The sequence below is a fragment of the Mytilus galloprovincialis genome, chromosome 3, assembly GCF_965363235.1.
Source record: "Mytilus galloprovincialis chromosome 3, xbMytGall1.hap1.1, whole genome shotgun sequence".
Classification (NCBI taxonomy): domain Eukaryota; kingdom Metazoa; phylum Mollusca; class Bivalvia; order Mytilida; family Mytilidae; genus Mytilus; species Mytilus galloprovincialis.
This window is the reverse complement of record NC_134840.1, coordinates 45308453-45336416: the sequence shown is the minus strand read 5'-3', so window position 1 is coordinate 45336416 and position 27964 is coordinate 45308453. Positions and strand designations below refer to the sequence as shown.

The window sequence follows — 27964 nt, the reverse complement described above, 5'->3', positions numbered from 1 at the left end:
GACTATAATGTGTTGCATTCCGAAATTCACATATTTGACCGAGATACAACAACCGTTCATGCTGGCTGTTCAAACTCCTCCCTCTGAAAAATCACAGTGCCAGCCATTTGCTTCTTTACAACCAAAAAAGGGGGATTCATGGAAGAGCTTACAGAAACACTTTTACACTAATACTTATCGGACATAGAAATTACCTTAATTGTCCTATTCAGAATCGAAGTAATTGATGCAAGCTATACTTTATTGTAGTTTTAACATGGGTAGGCATTATATTCATGTTATATTAGCCCTCACTAACGCTCGGGCAAAAATAATCCGGATTATAATGCCTACCATGCTAAAGTTACAATAAAGTATAGCTTGCATCAATTATTTCTTAAACAAGTGTATAAAAATACATATCTATTTGTATTTACATAGATAGACAAATAAAAATCTATATGATCTGGCCACATTAACAGAGAGGCATAGAAATGTAAACTTACTTCATCCAAACAAATTGAAGCATGGGAAATTTGCTAGATATAACTATATCCTCCATGACTTTCTTCAGTCTAGCTGATTCCTGGTACTCATCCAGAAACAAGATTACAAATGGCTTCTGTTGTCTGTACAGTGCTGGAAACCATTCCACTGTTAACTCAGGCTACAAACAAAACAATGTATGCATATAAATAAATGTGAAAGTCAGTTCAATTATTGAAATATTCATCATATCATTTTACAATGTATCATTAAATAATAAAATCAGAAATATCAAATAGGTCAAATTTTCAAGCATATTTTTTTTTTCTAAAATGAAAAGAATTCCAAAATTTGCATTGAAAACTGTAACAATGACCTCTTTTCAATATAGGCAGTTCTTTGCATTTATAATAGTTTTTTCCAGAAATGAAGACTTTTTACTAGACCATCAATGACTCTTTGAATATCCAATCTTTGATTAAGCATACACTGATTAAATTGTGTTTGGCTATACTTTTGAGAAATAAACCAAAGCATAACAATCACTTTGATTTGAATTTTCTCCCTTCCACAACTTCCACAAATCAAATTTTCCTCAAAAATTCTTACCATGGATGGGATACTGGCTTTGATTATAAAATCCTTCATTTCAGTAACTTCTAATTTACCAATATAAACTACATGAGGTTTTAGAATATCAGACCTTCTTAGTACAACTATTGATGGAACTTTAAATTTAAAGTCCGGTCTGAAAAAAAATTAATTGTAACTTAAATCAGTAGGAAAGATTGAGTCTGTAGTTATAACATAACATATCACTATATATTTATTTTTTGAAAGCAGTCAGTCATTAACCATAGATATTTGGACAAACAGAAAAACCATAAACTATTATTCATCATGTTCATAGTCTTAAATTTAAAATGGGTGATTTCAGTGAAACATACTAATGTATATTTTGAGCATTAATTATTTAGGTGGTTTTTTTTTTTCTCATAAATCAAATTATTTATTACCTTGAACTTTACAGTTCATCAGTGCCAATACAAATTTTCAAAGTACACAAGTAAACAGACAGAGAATGTCAATGTTATGATATTGTCTCCGATTTTAATGCAGTAAAAAAGGTTAACTGTTTGATGTTCTAAAAAACTTAAAAGTTCAATAAATTTAAACACACTTGGTCTAGACCAGTAATATTTCTTTATGAATTTTACTCTAAGTTCCTTATATTTAAACTCATAATACAATAGAAGTATCAAAGTTCATAAGTCAATTTACTTCGGTAAAAAATATTCTGAAACAAAATATTGAAATACTGCTTTATAAGCTAGCCCTTTTTGTCAAACATACATTTTACTTGCAGCTCCATCATTGTTGTAGGCAAAAGTCATAGTATCTTCTAGCTGACTTGCTACATTTTTAAATACCTTCAATTCTGAAAATATTAAGAGTTTTGTCATAATAATACCTATGTTTGTAGATGCCTTACCAGATAAGTACAGATATCTCACACATGCAAACCTATGCATTAAAATTTTAACTGAAGCTACATTTTGAAAATTTGTTATAAAAAGAAAGACAACTCTGATTTGCCATGTGTAAAAAAATTATATTCTGTCATCACTTAGTAGTAAAAATGTACATTGTACGAACACACTTGGGAAAATATTTGCCAATCTGCAATTACTGGTAACTAGGTATTTCTGTTGTCTATAGTAATCCAATCATAACATAATCTGCAAAGATCATATCCCTGTTTTAAACACAATTTACAGTGTTTTTTTACTAAACAGATGTGCCATGTAAGTTGAAAGATTTATAAACATATTACAATTGTGGAACACTGCATTCAACCTTTGATGTTTTTTGGTTATTTGTGTCATTAAATTGCTTATGTATACCACACACCACTATTCATTCATGTTTAATCTTGATAAAAACATTAAGTTCACAAATCAATAAAATTTAACACCTTCTTTCTGTTACTTTTATATTAAAGAGGAATATCATGTATGCTGTTAAGTTCTAACAGTTTTGAATGCATTCTTTTAATCCATGCTTAATATATATACCGGTAGCCCTTTTATGTTAAAATAGTCTATTTTGTTTTTGCATCTTTTTATTTTTATTTTGGTTGTTTTATCTTCACACTGGTATATCCATCACATTAAAACATCACAAAAACATGTATATAACAAAATAGTACTAACATCAATCATACAAAAATGTAAAGGTTTTTACCTGTATGATGTGACTTATCTAACAATGCCATGACAACAGTTTCGGTAACAACCTGTTTACTATTTGGTAACACACCATTCATCAAATCCATGATTGATGTGGAATCTACTAAATTTACTGGGTTAGACTGATTAAGCCTGTACACAAGGAAATCATTTTTTAATACATGTTTACACATTGTGGTAATATGACATTTTCATCTTCTCTTGATGTGTTTGGTGTTTGAGAACTTATATTGGTGTGATCCTTGAAATGTTCTGTGTTCGAAAACTCATACTGCATGTGATCCTATCAATCTTTCGAAAATTTAAGAAAATATAGTTTGAATTAACTTTGAATGACGTTAATAGCAGCTGATAAAACTAAGAATAACCTTTAAATTTCTCAAGGTGTTCAGTCTAGACAACATTGAAAAAATATTCAAAATGTTTGACAATTTTTCATTTTGAAAAGCAAGAATAAAAATGTACTTTACATTTGCACTACACACTTTTTTTTATAACAAATAATTCACAGTAATTCTTTAAAAAAACTTACAATTTGACAGTTGTAACAACAGCTTTGCTATCTAACAATCCTTTGTAATCTTTCAACATCTTTCCATTACGGTACATCCTCATGGTGGGATATATGTTAATCTTTTCATTACCACAGACATCAGTCCAATCATGACAATTGACCCTGGTCAGTGGGCGAGCTGGATCATTTTCTATCTCCTTAGAAGCATCAGCATAAGCATACAAGAATGCCATGCTCTTGTCGTCAACTTAATAACAGAAAACATTTAACTATATTTTTTTTTTACCAATTTTCAAGACGTTTCGGTCATTGGCCTTCTTCATTTATTTAATTTTTCTTCTAAACCACATGGAAAACATTTTACTTTACGGTACATCCTAAAAATAAAGAAACTGAAGAGGGCCAATGGCTGAAATGTCTTGAAAATTAGTTTATTACTTCAATAATGTAATATATGTTCCTTATTGGAATTTTTGACACAAGCATAAAAAAAGATTAGCATATGCCTACTACGAATTCCTTTATTTATGTGGATACCGATTTTCGTGGATCGAGCATAAAATTGTATTACCATGGATATTTGATTTTGGGGTTCTCCCAAATTCTGCATACAAGCCTATGGAAAATGTGTACTTCCTTGAATATTTTAATAAGTGGATAAATTATTCACTCAAAATCCATAAGTATTGGTATCCTACAAATGATAATGAATCCTCAGCATTTCTTTCTGTTAAGTTTTATGTTACTTGTGGTTTGTTTTAGGTAAACCTTCAGTAAAGATAACACCCAAAGAAATTTGGTTGATCTGTACAGGAAAATGAAAAAGGAACATCCTCAACTCAGTTAATTATTCTTATAACTATGTAATTTTTTTCAATAATGAATCAATCAGAAAGCAGTGAACAGATCGTGAATAAATTGGCTTAAAAAAGAAATTTTAACTGATATGTGTAGCCTGCTTGACAAATCAAAAATGATCAAAGGCAGACTGACCTGGCCCTTCTTCTGAATAGACTTCATAAAAAAAAGGTGTTTCTAAAATTGAACTAAGGGGATATTTGAAACAATGATCTAAGTCACAGCAGTTAAAGAACAGATGGAAATTTACCATTGAAAAAAAGTGAATACTTACATGGAAGATAAAACAAAACAAAGACCAGATCTTTATTTTTAATGGTGGTAGGGAAAGTTTTGTCAGTCAGAGCATCTATTAAATCCACTTGTGGAAGTTTCCTCCTTGACTGGTACACCGCCTCAGCTACAGCATCATCTTGTGTCTCAACTACAACAAGTATTAAAAATCTATGATCTACATGAAAATTCAAGAAGTCTTCATTTTACTCCATTTTAATCTTGCACAATCACTCAAACTATGACTCATTAATAAAGAATACATAGCAGATCTTCTAGGTATGATATCTGTTTAAGGCTTTTAAGCATCTATAAAATATCAACTTTCAAAATGTATCTTTATATGAATATTCTTCCATTTATGCCTCAATAATATTTTACTCTAAAATTTGACAGTTTTGAGTCTGCTTTGACACAAGAATACACTGTAAATTTCTTAACGTAAATGTATATAAGAACAAAGAAAAGATGTTATGTTTGCTTATTAGCTAGTACCATAAAACCTATGCTACCTTTGCTTCGAACATATTGAAATAGTAGTAACAAAATATAGTTATTATTAGTCAAACCATGAGATGGACACCATCAGGATACTGGATAGCCCTGCTGTATCAGTTTGTTTACAGTTTACAATTGTCAATAAGAAATTCATTATTCACTTACCAGTAACCAAAATGCAAACCTAACTTTTATGCAGGAAGTGTCTTCTCAAAAAGTTAGCAGTATAATCTTAAGAAATTTTCCTATTATAAAAATTAGAAGAGACAACTGTCCACCAGAGACCAGACCATATAACTTAGATGAAAACAATGATAGTCCACTGTATGGCCTTCAACAATGAACAATATTCATGCCATAGTAAGCTATAACTAGAGGCTCTAAAGAGCCTGTGTCGCTCACCTTGGTCTATGTGCATATTAAGCAAAGGACACAGAAGGATTCATGACAAAATTGTGTAGATCTTAATTTACTGTACAATCTTGCTGGTTAATTACAATTATCTCTACCTATAATGAAATTGGCCCAGAAGTGACAGTGGAAAATATTTTGAAAAAATTTACAAAAATTTACAAAATTTATGAAAATTGTAAAAAATTTACTATGAAGGGCAATGACTCCTTAAGGGTCAATTAACCACTTTGGTCATGTTGACTTATTTGTAGCTCTTACTTTCCTTTACATTATTGCTGTTTACAGTTTATCTCTATCTATAATAGTATTCAAGATAATAACCAAAAGCTGCAAAATTTTCTTAAAATTACCAATACAGAGGCAGCAACCCAACTACAAATTCCCCTATTGGTCTGAAAATTGCAGAGCAGATAAATCTTGACCTAATAAAGAATTTTTTTCACAGCAGATTTGCTCAAAATGCTTTGGTTTCAGAGATATGAGCGAAAACCTGCATTTTACCCTATATACTATTTTTAGCCATGTCGGCCAACTTGGTTTTCGGGCGGGGTCATCGGACACATATTTCAAACTAGATACCCTAATGATGATTATAGTCAAGTTTGGTTAAATTTGTTCTAGTAGTTTCAGAGGCGAAGATTTTTGTAAAAGATAACTAAAATTAACAAAAAATTGTTAAAAATTTACTATAAAGGGCAATGACTCCTTTAAGGGTCAACTGACCATTTTGGTCATGTGGACTTTTTTTATAGATCTTACTTTGCTGAACATTATCGCTGTTTACAGTTTATCTCTATCTATAATAATATTTAAGATAATAACCAAAAACGGCAAAATTTCCTTAAAATTACCAATTTAGGGGCAGCAACCCAACAACAGGTTCTCCGATCCATCTAAAAATTTCAGGACAGATAGATCTTGACCTGATAAACACTATAACCCCATGTCAGATTTGCTCTTAATGCTTTGGTTTCAGAGATATAAGCCAAAATCTACATTTTACCCCTATTTTCTATTTTTAGCCATGGCGGCCATCTTGGATGGTTGGCTGGGTCACCGGACACATTTTTTAAACTAGATACCCCAATAATGATTGTGGCCAAGTTTGGTTTAATTTGGCCAAGTACTTTCAAAGAAGATTTTTGTAAAAGTTAAGACGAGGGATGACGGACAACGGACGACGAATGCCAAGTGATGAGAAAAGCTCACTTGACCCTTTGGGCCAGGTGAGCTAAAAAGCAACAAAATCACAAGTGTCAAAATATTCAGCAAGAAAACTAATGCCATGGGGTGATACAAATAAAACCATTTAAGTTCAGATTTCTAACATAGTACTAATTCATTGAAGGACATGTGGAAAAATCTGTCAGTTCGGAACAAACCTTTACTTAAGTAGCTGTATGCATACTGGCCCTGATCCACAAAACAATAAACGAAAAACAAATATGACATACAACAACAATAACAACATTGAATTATGACTATTGGTACCATATCAGGGACCGCGCTGTGCATCGCCAATGTCGCAATTTGCGATTTTTTATTTCATCTGGCGACAAAATACGGCTGCTAGCGATATTTCTGGCGCCAACGTTTTCTTATGTCAAAAATTTCATTTTTTGACAATATCGATCTTCAATTTAATTGGATAAAGTTTAAAAAAACTTTACCTGGCGACAAGTTTATGATTTTGTTTACGACCCCAAGCTAATCAGCAGTTACAACAGGTGTCATAATCTGTTGTTACAGGTAATCCATTTATCGGATGGGTCATAAATGGTCATCCACATTAATTAATTCAAATGGAAATGGTCAGCCGGCATTTTGTCTATTTCATTTTTTAAATCATTTTAATGATAAATATTATAGCCTGACACAGCTTCCAAATATCCTTCCATGAAAAATAAAAAGTAAACCTTTTGAAGTATAAATTTTACCTTGTGGAATCGTATGTTTGACATCGTTAATTTATTGAAATATTTATATCGAACGCAGTTGATTAGTTGTAACAGAGAATACATACATTCGTTTGAAAAATGACTAAACTTTGACCTCTGTAGCAGTGTTCAAAAAATTAATGGGTCACAATATATTTCAGATTGTCTGTTGTTTTGATGACAAAGATTATTTCATTTTTATATTGATCTTTAAAACTAGTTTTAATCCAGAAGAAAGTAAAAACATTGCTTGACTGTACCTTAAATTGAATATCTATATCCAAATCAAATTGATTAAAGCTGTTATCGATGATCACAAATTGAATGCTTCGTTTACAATTGTTGAAAGCCATGTGCTTTTTGGCCGAAAATTCGGGGAAACCCCCTTTACAGGAAATAGTTATCTTTCATTGTAATTTATAGACAGTAAGAATTTCATTTTGTTTGACTGCTAGAGATTATTCTTGAAAAAAATCATAATTTCTTGTGGTGAAACTGATAATACTTTGATACTCTACACTCTACATCTAGGGGGTGTAAAATCAAAGAAAAAAAAGGGGGGGTTTATATACATATGAAATACTGATAAAAGAAAATAAATTACACATGTTGTTTTGTTGTATGTATATAAACCCTATGCAATAACTTACTTAGTATTACATGTTAAATGATGTAAAGTGCAGGCTCTGAGCATAAGAAATTAATTAAACATATAGTTTAAATTTTTGAATAAGAAATAAAAGACTCTAGCTGGTTCTAAAGTTTGCTCCAAGTTTTTAAAACTGGTGATTTTTCTGGCTCCAACTTTTTGAGAGCCAGAGCAGCCCCTGACCACATAAAAGGTTAAATAAAGTCATTATCAAAGCATGATAAGTATACAATACCTTCCTCAATTTCATCATCCCCAAACTGTTCGAAATCTTGTTCATTGAATTGTTCACTATCTTCATCCATATCTTCAGACGAGATGAAATCATCACTCGAAATACTCTGCACATCAGATTCATGAGAATCTTGTTTGTTAAGTTGTCCTACCAAGAATTGATGAATTACTTGTAATTTCCCCCAATTGCCTTCCATAAATACTGGCTTTTCCTGTACAGAAAAATAATTTATCAGACATTGATATGTTGACTATGGAAAATATTAACTGCAGGATCAAGTGTTTCTCATTTTTTATATAAATTAGAAAGTTGTTTTTATCATTTGAATGGTTTTACACAAGTAATTTTTGGGGCCTTTATAGCTTGCTGTTCAGTGTGAGCCGAAGCTCCATGTTGAAGACCATGCTTTGACCCAAAATGGTTTATTTTTTCAAATTGTGACTTGAATGGAGATTTGTCTCATTGGAACTCATACCACATCTTCTTATATCTATGAACAACATATATAACTTGTATACAAATAGGAAAGGCAGGGGACACTTGCTGGAAAATTATGATTACTGAAAAGTAGGATTGGTTTATTTGACAAATACACTTCCCATAGCACTGTCAATTGTGCTATTCTTTTTTTCATTTTCCCAATGATTACTTCCTGCATTCAACTACAAAAATAGTAATTTATAAAACAAACTTCAAAAATTTTGTAAACTCTGTTGAACCTCTAGCTAACTTGTCTTCACCATACAGTTTATGTGTCAACTTTTAAACATGACACATTGGTAGTCCATACATTTAACACTTTAGTTAAAGTTTAGAAGTATTAGGCCCAGTAATTTCAGAGGAGAAATTTTTTAAAGGTTAGCACACATGACGAACAAATTGTGAAAAATAGCCTTTGATAACTGCTTTAAAAGGGATCAATTAACAAATTTGGTCATGTTTTTTTTTTTGCAGATCCTACTTTGCTGAACATTTTTGCTGTTTACAGTGTATCTTTATCTTTAAATATATTCAAGATAAACTGCAAATTTTCCTTAAATTACCAATTCAGTGGCAGCAACCCAACAATGCATTGTTCATTTCATCTAAAATTTTCAGGGCTGATAGATATTGTCCTATATAAAATTTACACCCAGATTTGCTCTAAATGCTTTAGTTTTTGAGATACAAGCCAAAAACAGAATTTGACCCCTACTTTCTATTTTTAACCATGGTGTCCATGTTTGTTGATGGATCAAAACTTCAAATACAATTTATATACTAGATACCCTAAGGAACATAAATTTAAGTTTAAAGGTATTTGGCCCAGTAGTTGCAGAGGAGAAGATTCTTAAATTAGTTAATGATGATGATGACAGGTGACAAGTGATGGCATAAGCTCACATGGCTTTGGGCAAGGTAAGCTAAAGAGACCATAAATAATCAATACATATAGTTCATGAATTATTTGTTTTCCACAAGGACAGGATTTTTTCAAATTCTAAACCATTTAAATGAATTGTATAAGATATGTCTGACATGGCAAAAATTCTCTTTTGAATGCTTGATAAGCAACGTACCATATTTCTTTTATGACATGCTACAGCAGGAAAACTTCCATGAAAATCAAGTTCAACTTTTTCTTCAGGTGATAAACGGTCTCTGAAATATAAAATGCATTCTATACAATGCTATAATTTGAAGCAGAGGAAATAGCAATCTAATTAAAATTAAATCCTTTAATTGCTCCCGTTCTGATATGTCACGCATCAAGGCTTGATTAATTTTAATTAGATTGAGGAAATGGGTGCATTCTTTTTTTTTATAGGAAATAAATTTTAATGAAATAAATACCTCCTTATGCATTTATGAATTTTACCATTTTCACACAAAAAATAGAAAGATTGTTGATCATATCTAAACTAGAGGCTCTCAAGAGCCTGTGTCGCTCACCTGTTACTGTATTTACTGATGTCTGCCATCTTGGTTGGTAGGCAGGGTCATTAGACACTTTTTTAAAAAAGATACCCTAGTAATGATTGTGGCCAAGTTTGGTTAAATTTGGTTTGATGGCTGGGTCATCGGACACATTTTTTAAACTAGATACCCCAAAGATGATTGTTGCCAAGTCTGGTTAAATTTGGCCCAGTAGTTTCAGAGGAGAAGATTTTTGTAAAAGATTACTAAGATTTACGAAAAATGGTTAAAAATTTACTATAAAGAGCAATAACTCCTAAAGGGGTCAACTGACCATTTCAGTCATGTTGACTTATTTTTAAATCTTACTTTGCTGAACATTATTGCTGTTTACAGTTTATCTCTATCTATAATAATATTCAAGATAATAACCAAAAACAGCAAAATTTCCTTAAAATGACCAATTCAGGGGCAGCAACCCAACAACGGGTTGTCCGATTCATCTGAAAATTTCAGGGCAGATAGATCTTGACCTGATAATCAATTTTACCCTCATGACAGATTTGCTCTAAATGCTTTGGTTTTTGAGTTATAAGCCAAAAACTGCATTTTACCCCTGTGTTCTATTTTTAGCCATGGTGGCCATCTTGGTTTGATGGCCGGGTCATCGGACACATTTTTTTAAACTAGATACCCCAAGGATGATTGTTGCCAAGTTTGGTTAAATTTGGCCCAGTAGTTTCAGAGGAGAAGATTTTTGTAAAAGTTTACGGACGCCGGACGCCAAGTGATGAGAAAAGCTCACTTGACCTTTCAGGTCAGGTGAGCTAAAAATTCATATATCAATGTAATTTAGAATTAATTTTTTTACTTTTTTTTTCAGATACTCTATTTGCATGATGTGTTATTTTTGTTAAATGTGGGTTCACTTTATTTGTTGCCTGTCAAGTATTATGTGAAATAGAGAATGAATTCATATGCAAATATTTTATATGTATGTATTTTCATTACTGTTACACAATCACTGTGGCTAAGTTGTATTTGAAAATAAACATCTAAACATCTTAAATATTTTTTTCAAAGTCCATTGTAAAAGGGTTGATGTGGGTCATACCATACCACTTACGAACTGGAAGTCCTTCTGTCAATTTAACATACATGAACAGTTATAAAATCCAGGTGATGTCATGCATGCACATTAAATTCATTTTTATTTAGGGGGATTTTTTTTCACAAAAATATCCCTACACTATAATTCATGAAAATAAATAAACAAAGAAAAAAACTTCACATCTCTGGTGAAAAGTTGTCTCATAGGCAATTATTCCACATCTCCATATATTTATATTTAAATACAAAAATGTACAGTCAATCTTAACTACCATATGATGTTATCCATTCGTTTGATGTGTTTGTGCTTTTGATTTTGCTATTTGATTAGGGACTTTCAGTTCTGAATTTTCCTCGGAGATCAGTATTTTTGTGATTTTACTTTTTTTCTTATGATATGACTTACACATCAACAGCAACTATTCCCATGTTTGTGAAAAAAGCATCAGCTGTGTCACTGGCTGCACTTAAAACAGTGTCTTTAGAATCTTTGTTGTAGAAGAAATATCCTACATGCAGTCCTTTGTCTTGATAGAAGGGTATCTCCATACCATCAGACGGCATCATAAACTGGAAAATGTTGATATCAGTCAATTATAATGCAGTTTTTTATACCTATTGTCTCTTTTTGGTATCTTATATGTATTATGTGTTCCTGCGTTTCAACAAAGATCTGAAAATTTACCAGGATATATTCCCCTTTACTCAATATTTTCATTACATATATTCGAAAAAAATGTCTGTAACTACTAGAAGTCCTTTGTTAATTTATGTTCATCATTGTCAATTTGCCTGTTATTTCTGTTACATATTCTAACATTGGACTCATAGCGCTTTTATACTGAGTTTTACTGTGATTTTATTTATTTTACATTGGCTATAGGTATAGGAGAGGGTTGAGATCTCACTACTCATGTTTAACCCCACCACATTTTTTCACTAGTCCCAAGTCAAGAATCTGTAGCCTTTTAATCTTGTGTTTTTTTGGTTCATATGTTTGTTTCGAAGTTGGGCCCATTTCACCAAATAAAGCTATTCTTACCACTTTAGGGTATGTAAGACTCTTGACAAAGTTAGCCAATGTTGCTAGATCATATTTCTTGCTGTATTTAAAATAGGGACATTTCAGATCTTTTTCGGTCCAATTTTTACATCTAAGTACATATATAGACTTCTCTGAGGGACTGAAAGAACTGTCTCTGAAATAATCATTTTTCAAATTAAATAACAATAAATATATGGATGTAAATCTTAGTTTAACCAAAGTTAATTTCAATTCTAAAACATGTTCAACGACTATCTATTGATTTGGAGACAGATTGCAGTAACATACCTTTATGATTCTTTTATCATGTCAATCAATGAAAAGCCTTTCATTTGGTTGTTTTAAATCAAAATTTATAGTGATTTTAAAAAAATAAGTTTTTCATGGAAATCTGCATACAGATATGTGTATCAGATATCATCTTAATTTACAGTATACATTTGTAGCTGTTCTAATATATGCTTAAAATATTTCAGTCTGTCTGTTCTTTATTTAGTTATAACTGTTTTTTCGTTTTAACCATGACAATGGATATTTTAATTGCTTTACATGTATAAAACTTTATTACTTCTGGTATAGCCTTTTCTGCATTCAGTGTTGTATGAAGCCTATCTAAAACATGAACTCTGAGAGTATTTCAAGGCAATACAAAGTCCCCTACCAGTTAAAACTTAATTGTACTACAAAAATGCTAACTTGATCTATAACTTGTCATAGCGTAAATTATATAACAAATTTCAAGTCAACATCTTCAAGCATGACGAAAAAAAGTGTAGAAAACCGATTATTTAACTCAAGTCCAAAAACCATAACTCTGCACAAAATTATTTGAGTGGAAAAAAATTTGAATTTGATCAACAACTTGTTATGATAAAACAATTAACCAAATATCAAATCAGTATCTTCAAGTATGAAGAAAAAAAGAGTGAAACAAGAATGTGTCCACAGTACACGGATGCCCCACTCGCACTATCATTTTCTATGTTTAGTGGACCGTGAAATTGGAATAAATTCTCTAATTTGGCATTAAAATTAGAATGATCTTATCAAAGGGAACATGTATACTAAGTTTCAAGTTGATTGGACTTCTACTTTATCAAAAACTACCTTGACCAAAAACTTTAACCTGAAATTTGCACTATCATTTTCTATGTTCAGTAAGCCGTAAAATTGGGGTAAAAACTATAATTTGGCTTTTAAATTAGAAAGATCATATCATAGGGCACATGTATACTAAGTTTCAAGTTGATTGGACTTCAACTTCATCAAAAACTACCTTGACCAAAAACTTTAACCTGAAATTTGTACTATCATTTTCTATGTTCAGTGAACCGTAAAATTGGGGTCAAAACTATAATTTGGCATTTAAATTAGAAAGATCATATCATAGGGCACATGTATACTAAGTTTCAAGTTGATTGGACTTCAACTTCATCAAAAACTACCTTGACCAAAAACTTTAACCTGAAATTTGCATCATTTTCTATGTTCAGTGAACCGTAAAATTGGGGTCAAAACTATAATTTGGCATTTAAATTAGAAAGATCATATCATAGGGCACATGTATACTAAGTTTCAAGTTGATTGGACTTCAACTTCATCAAAAACTACCTTAACCAAAAACTTTAACCTGAAGCGGGACAGACGGACGAACGGACGAACGAACAGACGGACGAACGGACGCACAGACCAGAAAACATAATGCCCCTCTACTATCGTAGGTGGGGCATAAAAAATGAATTGCTGGACTGACAAATTGACAGACAGACGGACGGACAGAGTGCTAACCGTAGGTCACCTTTTTACCAACTTTGTCAGTAGGGAACTAATAACAACAATCAGATTGATACGCTTCAGACATATGAAACTTATAAGTATTGTTTGTATTTTTTTGTATCAACATATTAATCATATTCTTGGAGGATAATGTGAGTGAGTGAAGTTGAAGTTATATTAATACACTTTTATTATTACATGTAAAAAGGTAGGAGGATACCAAGAGACAAGAACTGCAAGCATTCTTTTGTATTGTTGCCGAGTTTTTGTTCTCTTTTAATATATTAAAATATTCAAAAGTTCTTTTTTCTGTCGATGTTAAACAATTATGAAAGCAGTAAAAAGAAAATACTTACTTAAGATCTTGTACGGCCTGTTTATTAGTGCACACAGCAAACTTAAATTTATCATGATAAGCAAAGGCCACTTCCATAAAGATCCTATGTTCTGTGAATAAAACACGTTTTCATCAATTTATAATCATGATTTAATGTGTAGAGGGTATAACATGTACAATTACACTTTATCAACAAACAATCAACATTTTAGTGAGCACTTAAGATAAAAGAAAGCTTTCATTTTGCAAATTTTTAAATAAAACTTGAATTGCAAGTTAAGAGTTATCTTCCTTTGTTAATGATTGTCATTTCTATTTTGTATAACAGATTTATACACCATGCATTGCTTAAGCATGGTTTATGCGATGTTTTCTGGACAAGTTTGAGAACTCAAATACACATTATGTTATAGCTTAAATATTAAAGTATAACATTTCATCAATACATTGTGTTGCACTGACTGAATAGGATCTAAATACACCTTATTGCTAATCCCGGCTGACTGGAGAATTGGTCCCGCTTGAACTTTTGATGTCGTACAACAATCACTTTTCCATTGTGGCGTCAAATGTTTTGTATCATAATATCAAAATTTTATGGGATCCTGTGTGATGTCCAGTGATGTCCAGTAATGGTGGACAAATAGCAATAAGGTGTATAATGATCGATATCTGACTTCACTGTACTATTTTGTTTGAACTATCAAACAACCTTTGAAGATGTTGGCATATGTAAATTATAATTAGTACAGACTTTTTGTACTGCTTATTGGGTTAGACAATATTTGTATTTTTTGGCTTGCATAAACTTTAAGTCCCCAAATATATCTTTTAACTGCCTTATTAACATTTATAAACTTTGTGTCAGTTTTAAACCAAATAAACTGTATAAAAAGTGTGCACAAACATTTACTACTTCATTATGTTTTTCACAATTTTAATTTTTCAAAACACATACATCTCTTTATATGTCTTTACATTTTGATGTGCAAGTCTGGCAGTCTTTTTCATTCAATTTTTTTGGTTATAATTTATCACTGTCATTTAAACATGTCTACATGATACAAACTTATCTTTAACAGTGATACAATGTTTATATGTACGTATAAGAACACAAAACATATTTGGGGACTTAAAACTGTATGCAAACCAAAAACAATACAAATAATAGAATCTAACCCAATCTAGTGTTCTTGTTTGCATCTTTATAAAGTTTAGACCAAAGATAAAGTTTAATGTTAGATTGAATTAATATATACAATTGTGGGTAAATAAAGCTTGTTAATTATAGATCAACTTGTATCATTTGGTGAAAGAAGCATGTCTAAATCTGACCAATTGTCCAAAAAGTCAGTAAAAATTGTTATTTACAAAGTCAAATATATACTGCTGAGTTTTTCTTGGAAAATGAATTGAAGTAATAATTTTATCTGTTTGAAAGTTCACATATCACACTCACACTTTCAGCCATTTCCATATTCAGTTAACCATGAAATCTGAGTCAAATCCATAACTTTGGCATGTATTTTTAAAACTTGACATTTTAATGAACATGTGTACTCAGATTCAAAGAGGAGTTAACTTTATGATAAATTACAATTTAGCAAACTTTAACATCCCTCAAACATATATTTAACTTGATACAGGACAAATGAAAAACAGACAGACACACAGAGAAGAAAAAATAATTATGTTGCAAAATGCCATTACTATCTTAGGTGGAGCAAAAAATATAAAAAAAGTTGTATATACAATTTCTAATGTATTGCTCTTAAATGTGATATAAATTTTATGAGTACTACCAAATTAAACATTTTTTTTTAACTAAAACTAATTACCAAATGTGCCAATAGCTTTCTGGTAGGTAAACAGTATATCCTTCTCTCCCTTGTATTTATTCTCATATTCAATCCTCTCTTCCACAGACTGTAGTATTGGTACATCATGGATTAATACTAATCTGGAAGAAACAATTTATATAGCATTTTGGAACATCATGTAACTGATAAATACTAATCTGGAAGAAATGTTTTATGGTCCAAGAACACAGTTATGTCGTAGTGCATTTCTTTTAGATGATAAATGAAAATTGAAAAAATCCCACCTGCGCTTTCTCAATAATATTTTTAGTGTGTTGTACTACTTTTGGGACAAATTATATCAAAAATATAGAAAACTTCATCGGCTCTAACTCAAAATATGGACAAATTTATGTTAAAGGGGTCTTGAAATCTTTTTACATTTTCCAAGTGCTAATTTTTAACCTTTTTCAGCTGGATCAAGTCACTACTTTACTTTGAAATTCATGACCCAAATTTTTTTACAGTTTAATTTCATCCCCATCTTGCTGTTTGAGGCATAAAACATGAATACATACACTTAAAAGGGGTATAAAAAAATAGCAAGTAACACACTGTCCACACTAGGGACTACATTTGTGGACATAAAAAATTGAGGAACGATAACTGTGTTCCCTGACCTTATTTGGTGTTTTGGTACATGATGGATTAATACTAATTTGGAAGATCCTGGAAGAAATATTCTATGTAGTGTTTTCCTACATAATGGATTAAAAACTAATCTGGAAGAAAAATTTGATGTAGTGTTTTGGTACCTCATTGTTTAATACTAATCTGGAAGAAACATTACATGTAGTGTTTTTTGAAGACATTATATTACATGGCATTATTCATATTTTAATAAGAGGCCTTGTTGGCCAATTGGTCTAAGTAGTCAAAACTGTATCATTATGACCATATTGTGTTGTTCTCTGTTTGTTTACTGTCATTATTGTAATTGTATATTATGTTATTTTGCTATAGCATTATGTTTGCTTCTGCAATAAAAAAATATATTCATTGTATCACCAGACACAATCAATCAATCAATCAATCAGGTTGAATCAAATATCAACAATGGCACAAATTCCGCACAATCTGAAAACCTTGTCATCAGCTTAATTTGCAAGTGTAATTTTGATTGAAAAGATACCTCAGTCTACCTGTCTTTACCTATTTTTAAATATATAACTAAAATATCACCATTATTTTTATTTTATTCTATAATTAAACTCATCATAGATACCAGGATAATTGGTGTAATTTTTATATAAATACTGAGAATTAAATGCAACATGAAACTGAACAACTGTTACACTACATAATAATATCTTATTGATTTTATTGTATTGTTTAAACACAATTTCTTATTAAACACATTTCTATAATGAAATACCTTAAAATTACTTGACTTAACATTTTTTTCTTAAATGTTAACTGGGGTATAGAAATATGATAATCTCTTGATGTTTTTTTTTTTTACCAGCAATCCCTTGCAAAAGTGAGCTTGTTAAATTTAGTTACTTTTGTAAAGAGTTTGTGCCAGTTGAAAGGAAAATTTCTGTCCTTATCCAACATGAACATATTCTCATATTGTTGTGCTGTCCAAATTACCTGTCATTCACTCTGTTTGACCCTAACTTACAGAACCTATGTTTGTATCAATTGTTATTTGTATGTTCTGAACATGCATGAAGTATTTGCCACTGGACATAAAGAAAATAACAATCAGTCATAAATGTTCTTACAAATGAATAGAATACTAGGTCATAAAGTATTACAATGTACTATATTAACTTACTGTAGAATATTGGACATGATAGAATTCACATCAAACATAGTCTCTAATCCCAGTTCCAACAGAACGTGGTTACTACGGTATGTAAAGATTTGGAACTCTGCATTATGCTCATTACACTTTGGTTCTTTGGCTTCATGTAGAATTCCACAATCAAACTAAACAAATAAAACTTACTTTTATCAAACTCAAAAATATGCAAAGTTTAATAATTTCTATTGATAAAAGGGAAAGGCTATTAAAATAATAGTAATAGAGAAATTAAGACAAGAAAATTTTGGAGATTGCCTTTGCTGTATGTTAAAAGGGTGAGAAAAAAAGACAGGAAAGTAAAGAGGAAAGAAGATATAACATCTACAAGGAACAAGAAGGTGAAGGTTGATTTAGAAGTATAGTAAGTAATGTAAGGGGAAAAAGAAATACATGTATACTTCCTTATATGTTTCCTCAAACAATTAAGACATTTTAAAATCGGAAGCAAATCTGTAGTTGATTGATAGATGAAATTTAAATAATAAAATTTATCAAAATTTTGACATACACATGTTATTTGTAAATATATTAAAATTGCATTGACTTCAACATGCTAAGTACTATAAAACTTTTTTTTATTTTTTTTTCCTTGTAAAATTATAATCTATATGATACAGTATAAATTTTAGGTTTCAAAAGTTACTTAGAAAATGAAATAAATAGCTGAAATTCTTAGTAATCATTGGGAGTTTTGCTACAGCATATGTACCCCTCCTTAATAAGTTTTCAATCATACATCACTGTTTCATTAATATTTTCATTAAATATTGGGGCACACATCGAAACATATGTTTAATTACTTGTATTATTAAATTAATCTTAATCAACATGATTAAGCAAAAAAAACCTTATTTTCAAAATATATGACACACTTACATTCTATATACTTTATTCAATATTTAACAATAATATACTCACAAATCCAACTTCCACTCCATATAATTTTAAATATTCTGCTGTCTTGTCTAACTCTTTGAGAAAGCCTTTCAATCGTGGAATATCTGCAATAACATAAATAACATAGTTTTGCATGTTTTTTTCCATAGCAATGTATACAAATAACCTGTGTAAAAAAAGTATGGTATAGTGCACTAGTTAATAATAAAAAAATTAACCAAACACAACAGATTTCTCAACAGATCTGAATACAGTACCAACAAAATAAAATAAAGAATGAAAATTGGGAATATGTAAAAGAGACAACAACCCGACTAACATACAGAAAACAGCATAAGACCACCAATGGGTCTTCAACACAGTGAGATTATATGAGAAAATCCCAAACCTAGAGGAAGAAAAATTTGTACTAGTTCAATGAAAATGGTTGTCACCATTAACTCTGAAACATATAAATGAAGTTATTTTTTTTTTAAACATACAAGTATAACAAAGGTCATAGGCTCCTGACTGGGGCAGACGGAAAAACATAAAGAACAGCAAGCTATAAAGCTCTAGTGAAAATTGTGTTTTGACTGCATGGTATCTTTACAACATGCACATATTGAACAAAATATGTGCAAATTTACAAAAAGGCTTTGAACATGCATATATATATATGTACATATCCACCAACTCCACACTTTAGAACCTGATGGTCTTAACGAAAAAGACGAAAAAAGATACAGGAAAGATAAAGAATAATTTAAAACAAAGCATCGTCCTTTTTATCCCGTAATATTGGCCAATGGACGTTGCTAACTTCAACTACCAATTATGTATTTTTAAGGTAGCTAACTCCAAGTGCAACATGTACATTGATCTGCAAAATTTTCTTATTTTCAAAGCAGCTAAATGCAAGAGGTCATAGACATTGAGCTGCAAAATTTTCTTATTTTAAAGGCAGTTCAGTACAACATAGACGTTGAGCTGCAAAAGTTTCTTATCATCTACATCCGATTTCACCTGGATAGATGCACCCTTGATAAAGCTAGTTGGTCTAGCGAAATATTGCGTTTATTTTCATCATTTTGTAAATATTTTAAACATTCTTATATTTACATACTAAATAGTGTGTTAAAATTACATTGTTAGGCAATCTATAATTTTATTTGTGTAATTGAATTAATCTCTGTACTGATTAATCCACACTCCCATAGATTTGTATGTCATGTGCTGCTATTTATAGGCACTTATATATATATACATATATACAACTCGTCTAAACATCAACCCAACAATGTTAGATCTGTAAATTTGCTTTCGCAAATTTTTGGTTCTTTCCTCACCGGGATTCGAACCCATGCTACTGTGATATCGTGACACCAAATCGCCTGCACTGCAGTCGTCCCGTTAGACCACACGACCACCTGGGCTCTCTATAAAAGAGCTTTCGCTGGCCGTGTGTTACCTTTCCTCGTCAGTTTTAATCTAGCGGCGTACTACAGTACATGATATATAAGGCATGAAGATTTTATTGTTACAGATCAGCTAAATTATCTGTAGTAAAGGATCCTACAAATTAATGTAATATACAGTCACAGAAAATAATTATATTTATAAGTACGTCTGAGTCAGTGACAACTCTACAACAGATGTATCCATCGGATCGCCATCAATGATGGTGATACATGGCTGTGTACATAATGTATATACAACTCGTCTAAACATCAACCCAACAATGTTAGATCTGTAAATTTGCTTTACCAATATATATATACATGTATGTATATGCGTGTTAGTAAATGCAAAAAAAATTGTAAAGGGTTCAGCAGAACCCTACATATACATTTGTATGTCTTGCCTGTGATAGCTGCTGTCAGTGTAAAAGTGTAATGTTCATTTAAAAAAAAACATATCAAAATTTCTTTTATGCTTTATTTTGGTGTTGAGGATTAGCTTCTGTGCAAGTTTCATAACAATCCATGAAGGTGTACAGATTTATCATTAACAAAAATGTAAACCCTCACTGTCTGTTAATATTAACTGTATAATACTAAATCCATCTATAAAAAAAATACTGAAAATGAAAAAAATGTATTGTCAAAGGTTTGCTTGACATTATCTCACAATCATAAAAAAAAATCTGCAAAAGTTTCATAAAATTTTATCAAGCTTAGACAAAGTAATTGATGTGTAACCTAAACCCCAGACTTTATTTACATGTTAAAATTTGTTACACATCAATCACTTTATCAACCACTTCTGAACAGACTCATATGCACGAATTTCATACCAGAGACATATAAAAAACTTTAATTGTTTGCTGTAAAAAAAAAAATAAATCCATTTTTCAGTAAAAAACAGAAACAAAATATTTACAATCTTGCTCTGTAAATTGTATTTTGGTCTGACATAATCATATTCAAGCTTCAGTCAAAATTTCATAAAATTCAATGAAAGTTTGACAGTTATTGATGTCTCAACAAACTTAAAACCACAAACAAAACCTAAATACTGGCGCTGCTGACACAGATGAGCAAATCTAAGATCTCTATGTCTCTATTTTCGAGATATGAATGTTGCATGCTCAACAAAATTTTAAATTTTAAAGTTCATGGCTTCTTTATAAATGTAGTTACAAAATTTTGCTTTTTACAGTACTAGTATTGCAACTCATACCATGCCTACCATACAACATAAACTTATCCTTCTGGTTGATACTGATTTGAACATTGTCATACATAATATACAAGTTTGTACATGTAGCACAAGCTGAAAAGATAGGTTCTTTATTGTTTTATTTCAACAAAAATTTGACATAAATATAAACATCACAAGACTGACAAGAGTAATAAAATATTTTTCAACTGGTGACATGGCAGACATTGAAAGTTTCTAAAAGGGATATTGCATAGTGGAATTGTATAATCTGCAAAACCAATGAGCACATTGATGCATCACTCGTTTGTGATGGCTACCTAGAATGGTTTCACCAAAAATGCATCCAACTGAAACATGCTCCCAAGTCCCAAAGCAAAATACTGGATTTGTAGAAAATACCTTTGTAAAAAATTGTTTTTAAAATTGTATGCAATATTGTCATGATTGTAAAATTCAAATAAAAGTTTTGAAGTTTTATTTTAATACATATATATCACTATTTCCAGCATACATTGAAGTGCATTAACTTAACTATAACACAATGTAACAATAGACACAAATATTATGCATGTTACGGGGATGAAGTCCCCAATTACAGTAGAAAAATCAACAAAATATAAAAAGAAAAAAATGAACAATTCAATCTACTTATGAACTCAACATCCTTAATTTTTTTATTTTCTAACTTTTTTATTTCCTGCATTTGCGCAGAAGGTATTGTTACATTCATAATGAATTGGTTCCTTATCTGACCCTGCATTCCGGCAATTAGCATGATTAGTCTCCAATGTAACATTATATTTTTATCATTTTAACATTATAAATGTACATGTACATGCAACAGTAACCAGCTGTCTTCATAAAATCAATGACTATACATGTTGTATTTTATTTGGTTCATTTTCCAACTTGTACTCAACCAACTCTTAAAGACTTATGATTAGTAGTTAATGCTGTTTGTTAGTATTACAGACTGCTCATTAGTTTTAATTAAACAGTAAAACAATTAGATACTGATTGTATATTAAGGTTCATCATAACAAACAGACAAATATGGCTGTATTTACATGCCAAAAATTACTCCGAGTACAGACTTACCTGTGAAGTTGGTGTTTCAGAAAGATAAAATCTCTTTTGGATTTTGATGGGCATTTTTTTTCCTTCATGCAAAAGGTGTGAAAATCAACTAAGTTGTGGTATAACTATGAGATGCTCCCTCACGTAAAAACTGGTTTGTATTGTTTTGATTGTCCTTAATTGACATGGACAAGAGGTATCTTCACAACTATAGGTGAGTTAAAGAGTTTATCTGAGTCAGTGAGTGGACAGTATCAAAGTAATTCAGGTGTTTGTTTATTTTTTCACCTTCTGCAGAAAGGAAAAAAAATGCCCATCAAAAACCAAGAAAGATCTTTCTTAAACACAAAATACATTTAACTTTTATATACATGTATCTAGTGGATGCTAGGCATTAAAACTTTCCAATCAGCACAGGTAAGTCTGTACACAGAGTAGTTTACATTGTATGAGGTGAAAATACGGCCATATTTGGCCATTTGTTATGATGAACCTTAAGGATTATGTACTATTGTGTTGATTCAATAATGAACATATAGAAATTTTATAGAACATCCACAGCCTTTCCCCTTGTACTCTCATTTTTGGCAATTAGGTGCTTCATAGATAGAGGATAATGGCATGCAGTAGCAATGATTTCCTTAATACAAGTTTATTATTTTAGATATTGGTTATAACAAGTATAAATATAGATCAATTCAAGTACACCTTCTAGGGTGTGCTCGACTTTAGTGACTCAGCACAAGTTTTTTTGGAAATTAAAGGTTGTTTAGGATTTTGGTAAACAATAATACATCATAGATCAACAAGTGAGAAATCTATGTTTAAATCTGTGTCTGTGGATTTTCTACAAAAATCATGGTTTCATTTGCAACAAAATCCTCATTTTCTATTAAGGTTTATGTACCCTTCTGTAGCCATTTTTGTACGAATTTTTCAAACCTCAATTATATCAAAACTAAAGATATAATAAATAATAGAGATAGGCCATTTAGTACATGTTCTAAGGGGAAACTTGATGCAAAGCATTATTTTTTACTGTTTCATTGCATTTGATAGAAAAAGAGGACTTTGTGGCAAATAAATCAAGATTTTTATAGAAAATCCACAGCCTTTAATACAGAGATTTTTGTTATAAAATTTGAAACATAAATTACTCACTTGATTTTCTATGATGTGCTAGTGTTTATTTTTTACAAAAAGTTCTAAGTAACCTGTAAATTCCAAAACACCTCGTGCTGAGTCACTAAAGTCGAGCGCACCCTCAAAGGTGTACTTGATTTTGGCCATATTTATACTTGTCTTAACCAATAACTACATTTATAAACTTGTTTTAAGGAAATCAATGCTAGCACTGCATGCAATAATCCTATATCTATCAGTCATCAAATTGCCAAATATGAGAGTACAAGGATAAAGGCTGTGGATTTTCTATAAAAATCTTGATTTATTTGCCACAAAGTCCTCTTTTTCTATTAAATGCAATGGAACAGTAAAAAATAATGCTTTGCATCAAGTTTCCCCTTGTAATATGTACAAAATGGCCTATCTCTATTATTCATTATATCTGTAGTTTTGATACAATTGAAGTTTGAAAAGTTCGTACAAAAATGGCAACAGAAGAGTACATAAACCTTAAATGCAATGAAACAATAAAAAAATAATACTTTGCATAACGTTTCCGGATCTCCTGTAGTTGGTGATCGCAATACTGGTATACCAGTGGTATAAAAATTTTGTACCAGTATTGTGTTTTTTTTTTAAATAAACAATACATATAGCATAGTAGGTATTTATAATTTAATCTTTGATTAGAGGTGTCACATATTAACATATGACATGACAATTTTATATGAAATGATTGCATAATTAACTGATGATCATGATGATCTCATTGATGGTTCACTGTGAAAGTTCTGATGTGATTTCTTAAGGAACTGTACTGTCTCAGCATTTTAACAAACTCTTTACTTTCTTCTATGTTTTCTTCCAGTTCTCTCTTTCGGAGACTCAGTATATTTTAGTGAATAATTTTATATTGACATTGCTGTTAAATATTCTGTATCATCAGCATTGGTATCAGGGTATTGTTTATTTCTTCTTCAGGTGGCATTTATACAATCCCCACTTCCTATATTAATATTTAGGTATTCAGTTTGTTTAGATAGCATCTCTGCGGCCCTCTTATTGTAGGAGTGCTTGTCCAGCATTAGTATTTGAGTATTTGTACCAGTAGTTACATATGTATATCTGTTACAAATTGTATTGCCCATGATTCTGAATCAACTGCTTTAACTACCCTTAACATTCATGTAGACAAACTAGTTAAAATTAGATTCTAATCAAGTTTTCCTATTAAGTAACTTTTTTATATGTTTAGTGGATATTGATATCTTTTATCATGTTTATTGTAAAAAATTAATTATAAAACTAATACCAACAAATGCCAGAGTTGGATTTAGAGGGGGGCTAGGGGCCCGCCCCCCCCCCCCCTTTTTGGGAAAAAATTTGGTTGCTTATATAGGGAATCACTGAAGCATGACTGGAGCGGGCCCCCTCTTAGGTCAGTCAGTGGGCCCCCACTTATGAAAATTTCTGGATCCGCCACTGAATGCATATGATCTACATTGTAAGTATACATGTCTTAAAATATCTGTAAAAAATATAAAATGGCAAACATGTAAATGCTAAATTTACAGTGTTTTAGTGTAATAGTTTCATTGAATTTATTGAATGAATAATAACTCAGATAATAATAAGCTTTTTTTTTTTTTTTATATAAATTGAATTATATGGGGACGAAGTCCCCTATTACAGTAGAAAATTCAATAAAAAAAAAAATCGGGAAAATTTCCTGAATTTTTCATTGTACTAATGAACTCAAAATCGTTCAATTTTTTTTTGTCGCGTTTTTGAATTTCTGGATCTGCGCAGAAATCTACTTCCGTTTCTGGTCGTGTTTACATGAGACTTTGAATAAAATGTATATTTATAAGTCTAAGAAAGGAACTAATACTAATTCATTTAAAAAAAAAATGTTTGTTATTAAAAAAAAACGTTACCTGATGACAGCGTTTCTTTGTTTACATTGACTATGACGTCATAACTTAAATAACGTCACAACTGAAAATCCCTAACAACAAAACAAAATCGGAAACGTTACAGTATTTCCGTTTCTCTTTTTAACATTGTTGATTAAAAAAAAAAATCCTAGACTTCGTCCCCATTCACAGGTAATGCCTGCCTCATATCAGAAATATGATAAAATTATTAGCAATTATTTATATAATTTAAAACAATTGTTTGAATAATATGAGTTAATTACAATAATCTTTTGTTTATTTGTAGAAGTAAAGTAATTATTCTTTAACTGGTTGCTTATTGATTTCACAACTATCCTCTAATCTTTTTGAGTTCATTCAATCTCCCTTTGATATTCAATATCTTATTTTTCATTATACACCTTAAAGTATAGTCAACAATACAGCTACAATACTGGTATATCAGTAATGTACCAGTATTGCTGGTTTTTTTTTCAAAACAAGTTACAATACTGGTACAAAATACTTATACCAGTATTGTGGACAATACTGGTATACCAGTATTGCGATCACCAACTACAGGAGATCCAAGTTTCTCCTTAGTATATGTGTTCCAGACCATATGAGTATTTGGACCGTACGCGTACGGTCCGGACCGTATACGTATACTCGTACGGTCCGACCATACGCGTACGGTCGGACCGTATGAGTATACGCGTATGGTCCAGTACGAGATAACCATTTATCACAATCTTTATTTTTAGTTTTATAAATTGTTATCATTACAATCACTTTTAGATGGATAAAATGAACAATTGAACATTTGACATTAAATATTTGTTTAATTGTATATCTGAATACTAGTTTGGTACTCTCCCTCAAGGTGACACTTACTACCACAATTAATGATATAGTTTTTACATTTACATGTTTGCAGTTCATTCATGTTCCTTTGCATTTGCATTTTTTTGTAAAGTTTCTAATATTCTAAAATTGTCGTCCCACATCATGTTTACTTCCGATATCGTAAATTTCTATGATCATAATTCAATTAATGTATTACTGATCGACATACTAAATACAAGATATTAATAGATTTAATAAGCGTGAATTTTTTTATTAGTTAACAAATAAAGCTTTCATTCCAATTACAATTGAACTTTTCCATATTAATTTGAGAGTTAAGTTATGTTGATCTGTACATGAACTTTACATGCATTTGTAACTTATAAACTTAAGCAACTTCTTAATGATATTAATCAGACCGTACGCGTACGGTCCGACCGTATGAGTATTTTGAAAAAGTACGCATACGGTCCAGACCGTACGCGTACGGTCCAAATACTCATACGGTCCGGAACATATGCACAAAATAGCCCATCTCTATTATTCATTATCTTTGTTGTTTTAATACTTTGTCTTTGCAGTTTGAAAATTTTGTAATTTACATGTCTACAGAAGCCTGAGAAGGGTTCATAAACCTACATATGTAAATAAATTTTGAGTCACAACATTTGTAATTCATAGAAATTTGTGAGTACTTACCACGTTTGTAATAATAAACTGCCGATACTTCATTCCTTTGACGAAGGTTATCCAACTCGGATTCATCTAATATTTTTTTCATGTGCTGAAATTGCATTTCATTTACAGATTTGCAATTTACTGACACTGTTCCCAAAAATAGAAAAGCTAGCCCAATATTAAACCACAAGGTATCCATATTTTGCAACGTATTGTTTTAGAAACGTGGTAGCTTTATCAAGACCTTTTCCAGGAATAACATGTACAGGAAAAAAATATAAACATAAATATTTTATTTCTTCGGATAACCTTGGATGTTTTTATGCGAACCTTTAAGCAAGAGGTAGTCCGAAATATAATGATATAATATGTGTCTGACGTTTCCGAGTACATACAATCCTTTTGAACTGGATTTTATACTGAATAAAATTAGTTAGTTAGTTAGTTTACAATATAAGGTGTTTTCTCCGACGTCCGCCAAAAAAAGTAACCACTGAGATTTGATGATGATAATTATGATATACATTAACTGACACTACTCACTATAATGAAATTGCACACAATAGTAGTCTCAGTTTTTAAAAGAGAGACGAACGATATCAAAGGAACATTCACAACCTCAAACTCATAATCATAAAATAATATGACAACGCCATGGTAATCAACTCTGGTAAAAAGGGAAGAAAAAAGACCAAAAGACAGTACAAGACAGAAAAATGAAGAGTGACTCGGGAAATAAATATTTTTTATCGTCATGTCGACATTTTATTTAGGTATAAGAAAAAAACTTTAAATCGACTTAGTATGTAACAAAAAATTTGTTCTGGCATGACATTTGTTTCGCCGGAACAAATTTC

General features: G+C 30.9%; 1 protein-coding gene across 1 annotated transcript in view; it reads right to left on the bottom strand.

Moving 5' to 3' along the window:
- Positions 1–27411, bottom strand: part of LOC143068089 (thioredoxin domain-containing protein 16-like) — a 34425-nt gene extending 7014 nt beyond the window's left edge. Inside the window, exons 1-15 of the mRNA XM_076241860.1 lie at positions 27129–27411; positions 18844–18926; positions 17896–18050; positions 16095–16216; positions 14276–14366; positions 12141–12297; positions 11505–11668; positions 9652–9733; positions 8093–8303; positions 4361–4510; positions 3247–3475; positions 2710–2846; positions 1819–1903; positions 1075–1213; positions 486–646 (exon numbers count right to left, since the gene is read on the bottom strand). Coding sequence (XP_076097975.1) covers positions 486–646; positions 1075–1213; positions 1819–1903; positions 2710–2846; positions 3247–3475; positions 4361–4510; positions 8093–8303; positions 9652–9733; positions 11505–11668; positions 12141–12297; positions 14276–14366; positions 16095–16216; positions 17896–18050; positions 18844–18926; positions 27129–27306 — 2144 coding nt within the window. The 5' untranslated portion in view covers positions 27307–27411. The remainder of the gene's footprint in view (positions 1–485; positions 647–1074; positions 1214–1818; positions 1904–2709; positions 2847–3246; positions 3476–4360; positions 4511–8092; positions 8304–9651; positions 9734–11504; positions 11669–12140; positions 12298–14275; positions 14367–16094; positions 16217–17895; positions 18051–18843; positions 18927–27128) is intronic.
- Positions 27412–27964: the final 553 nt, after the last annotated feature.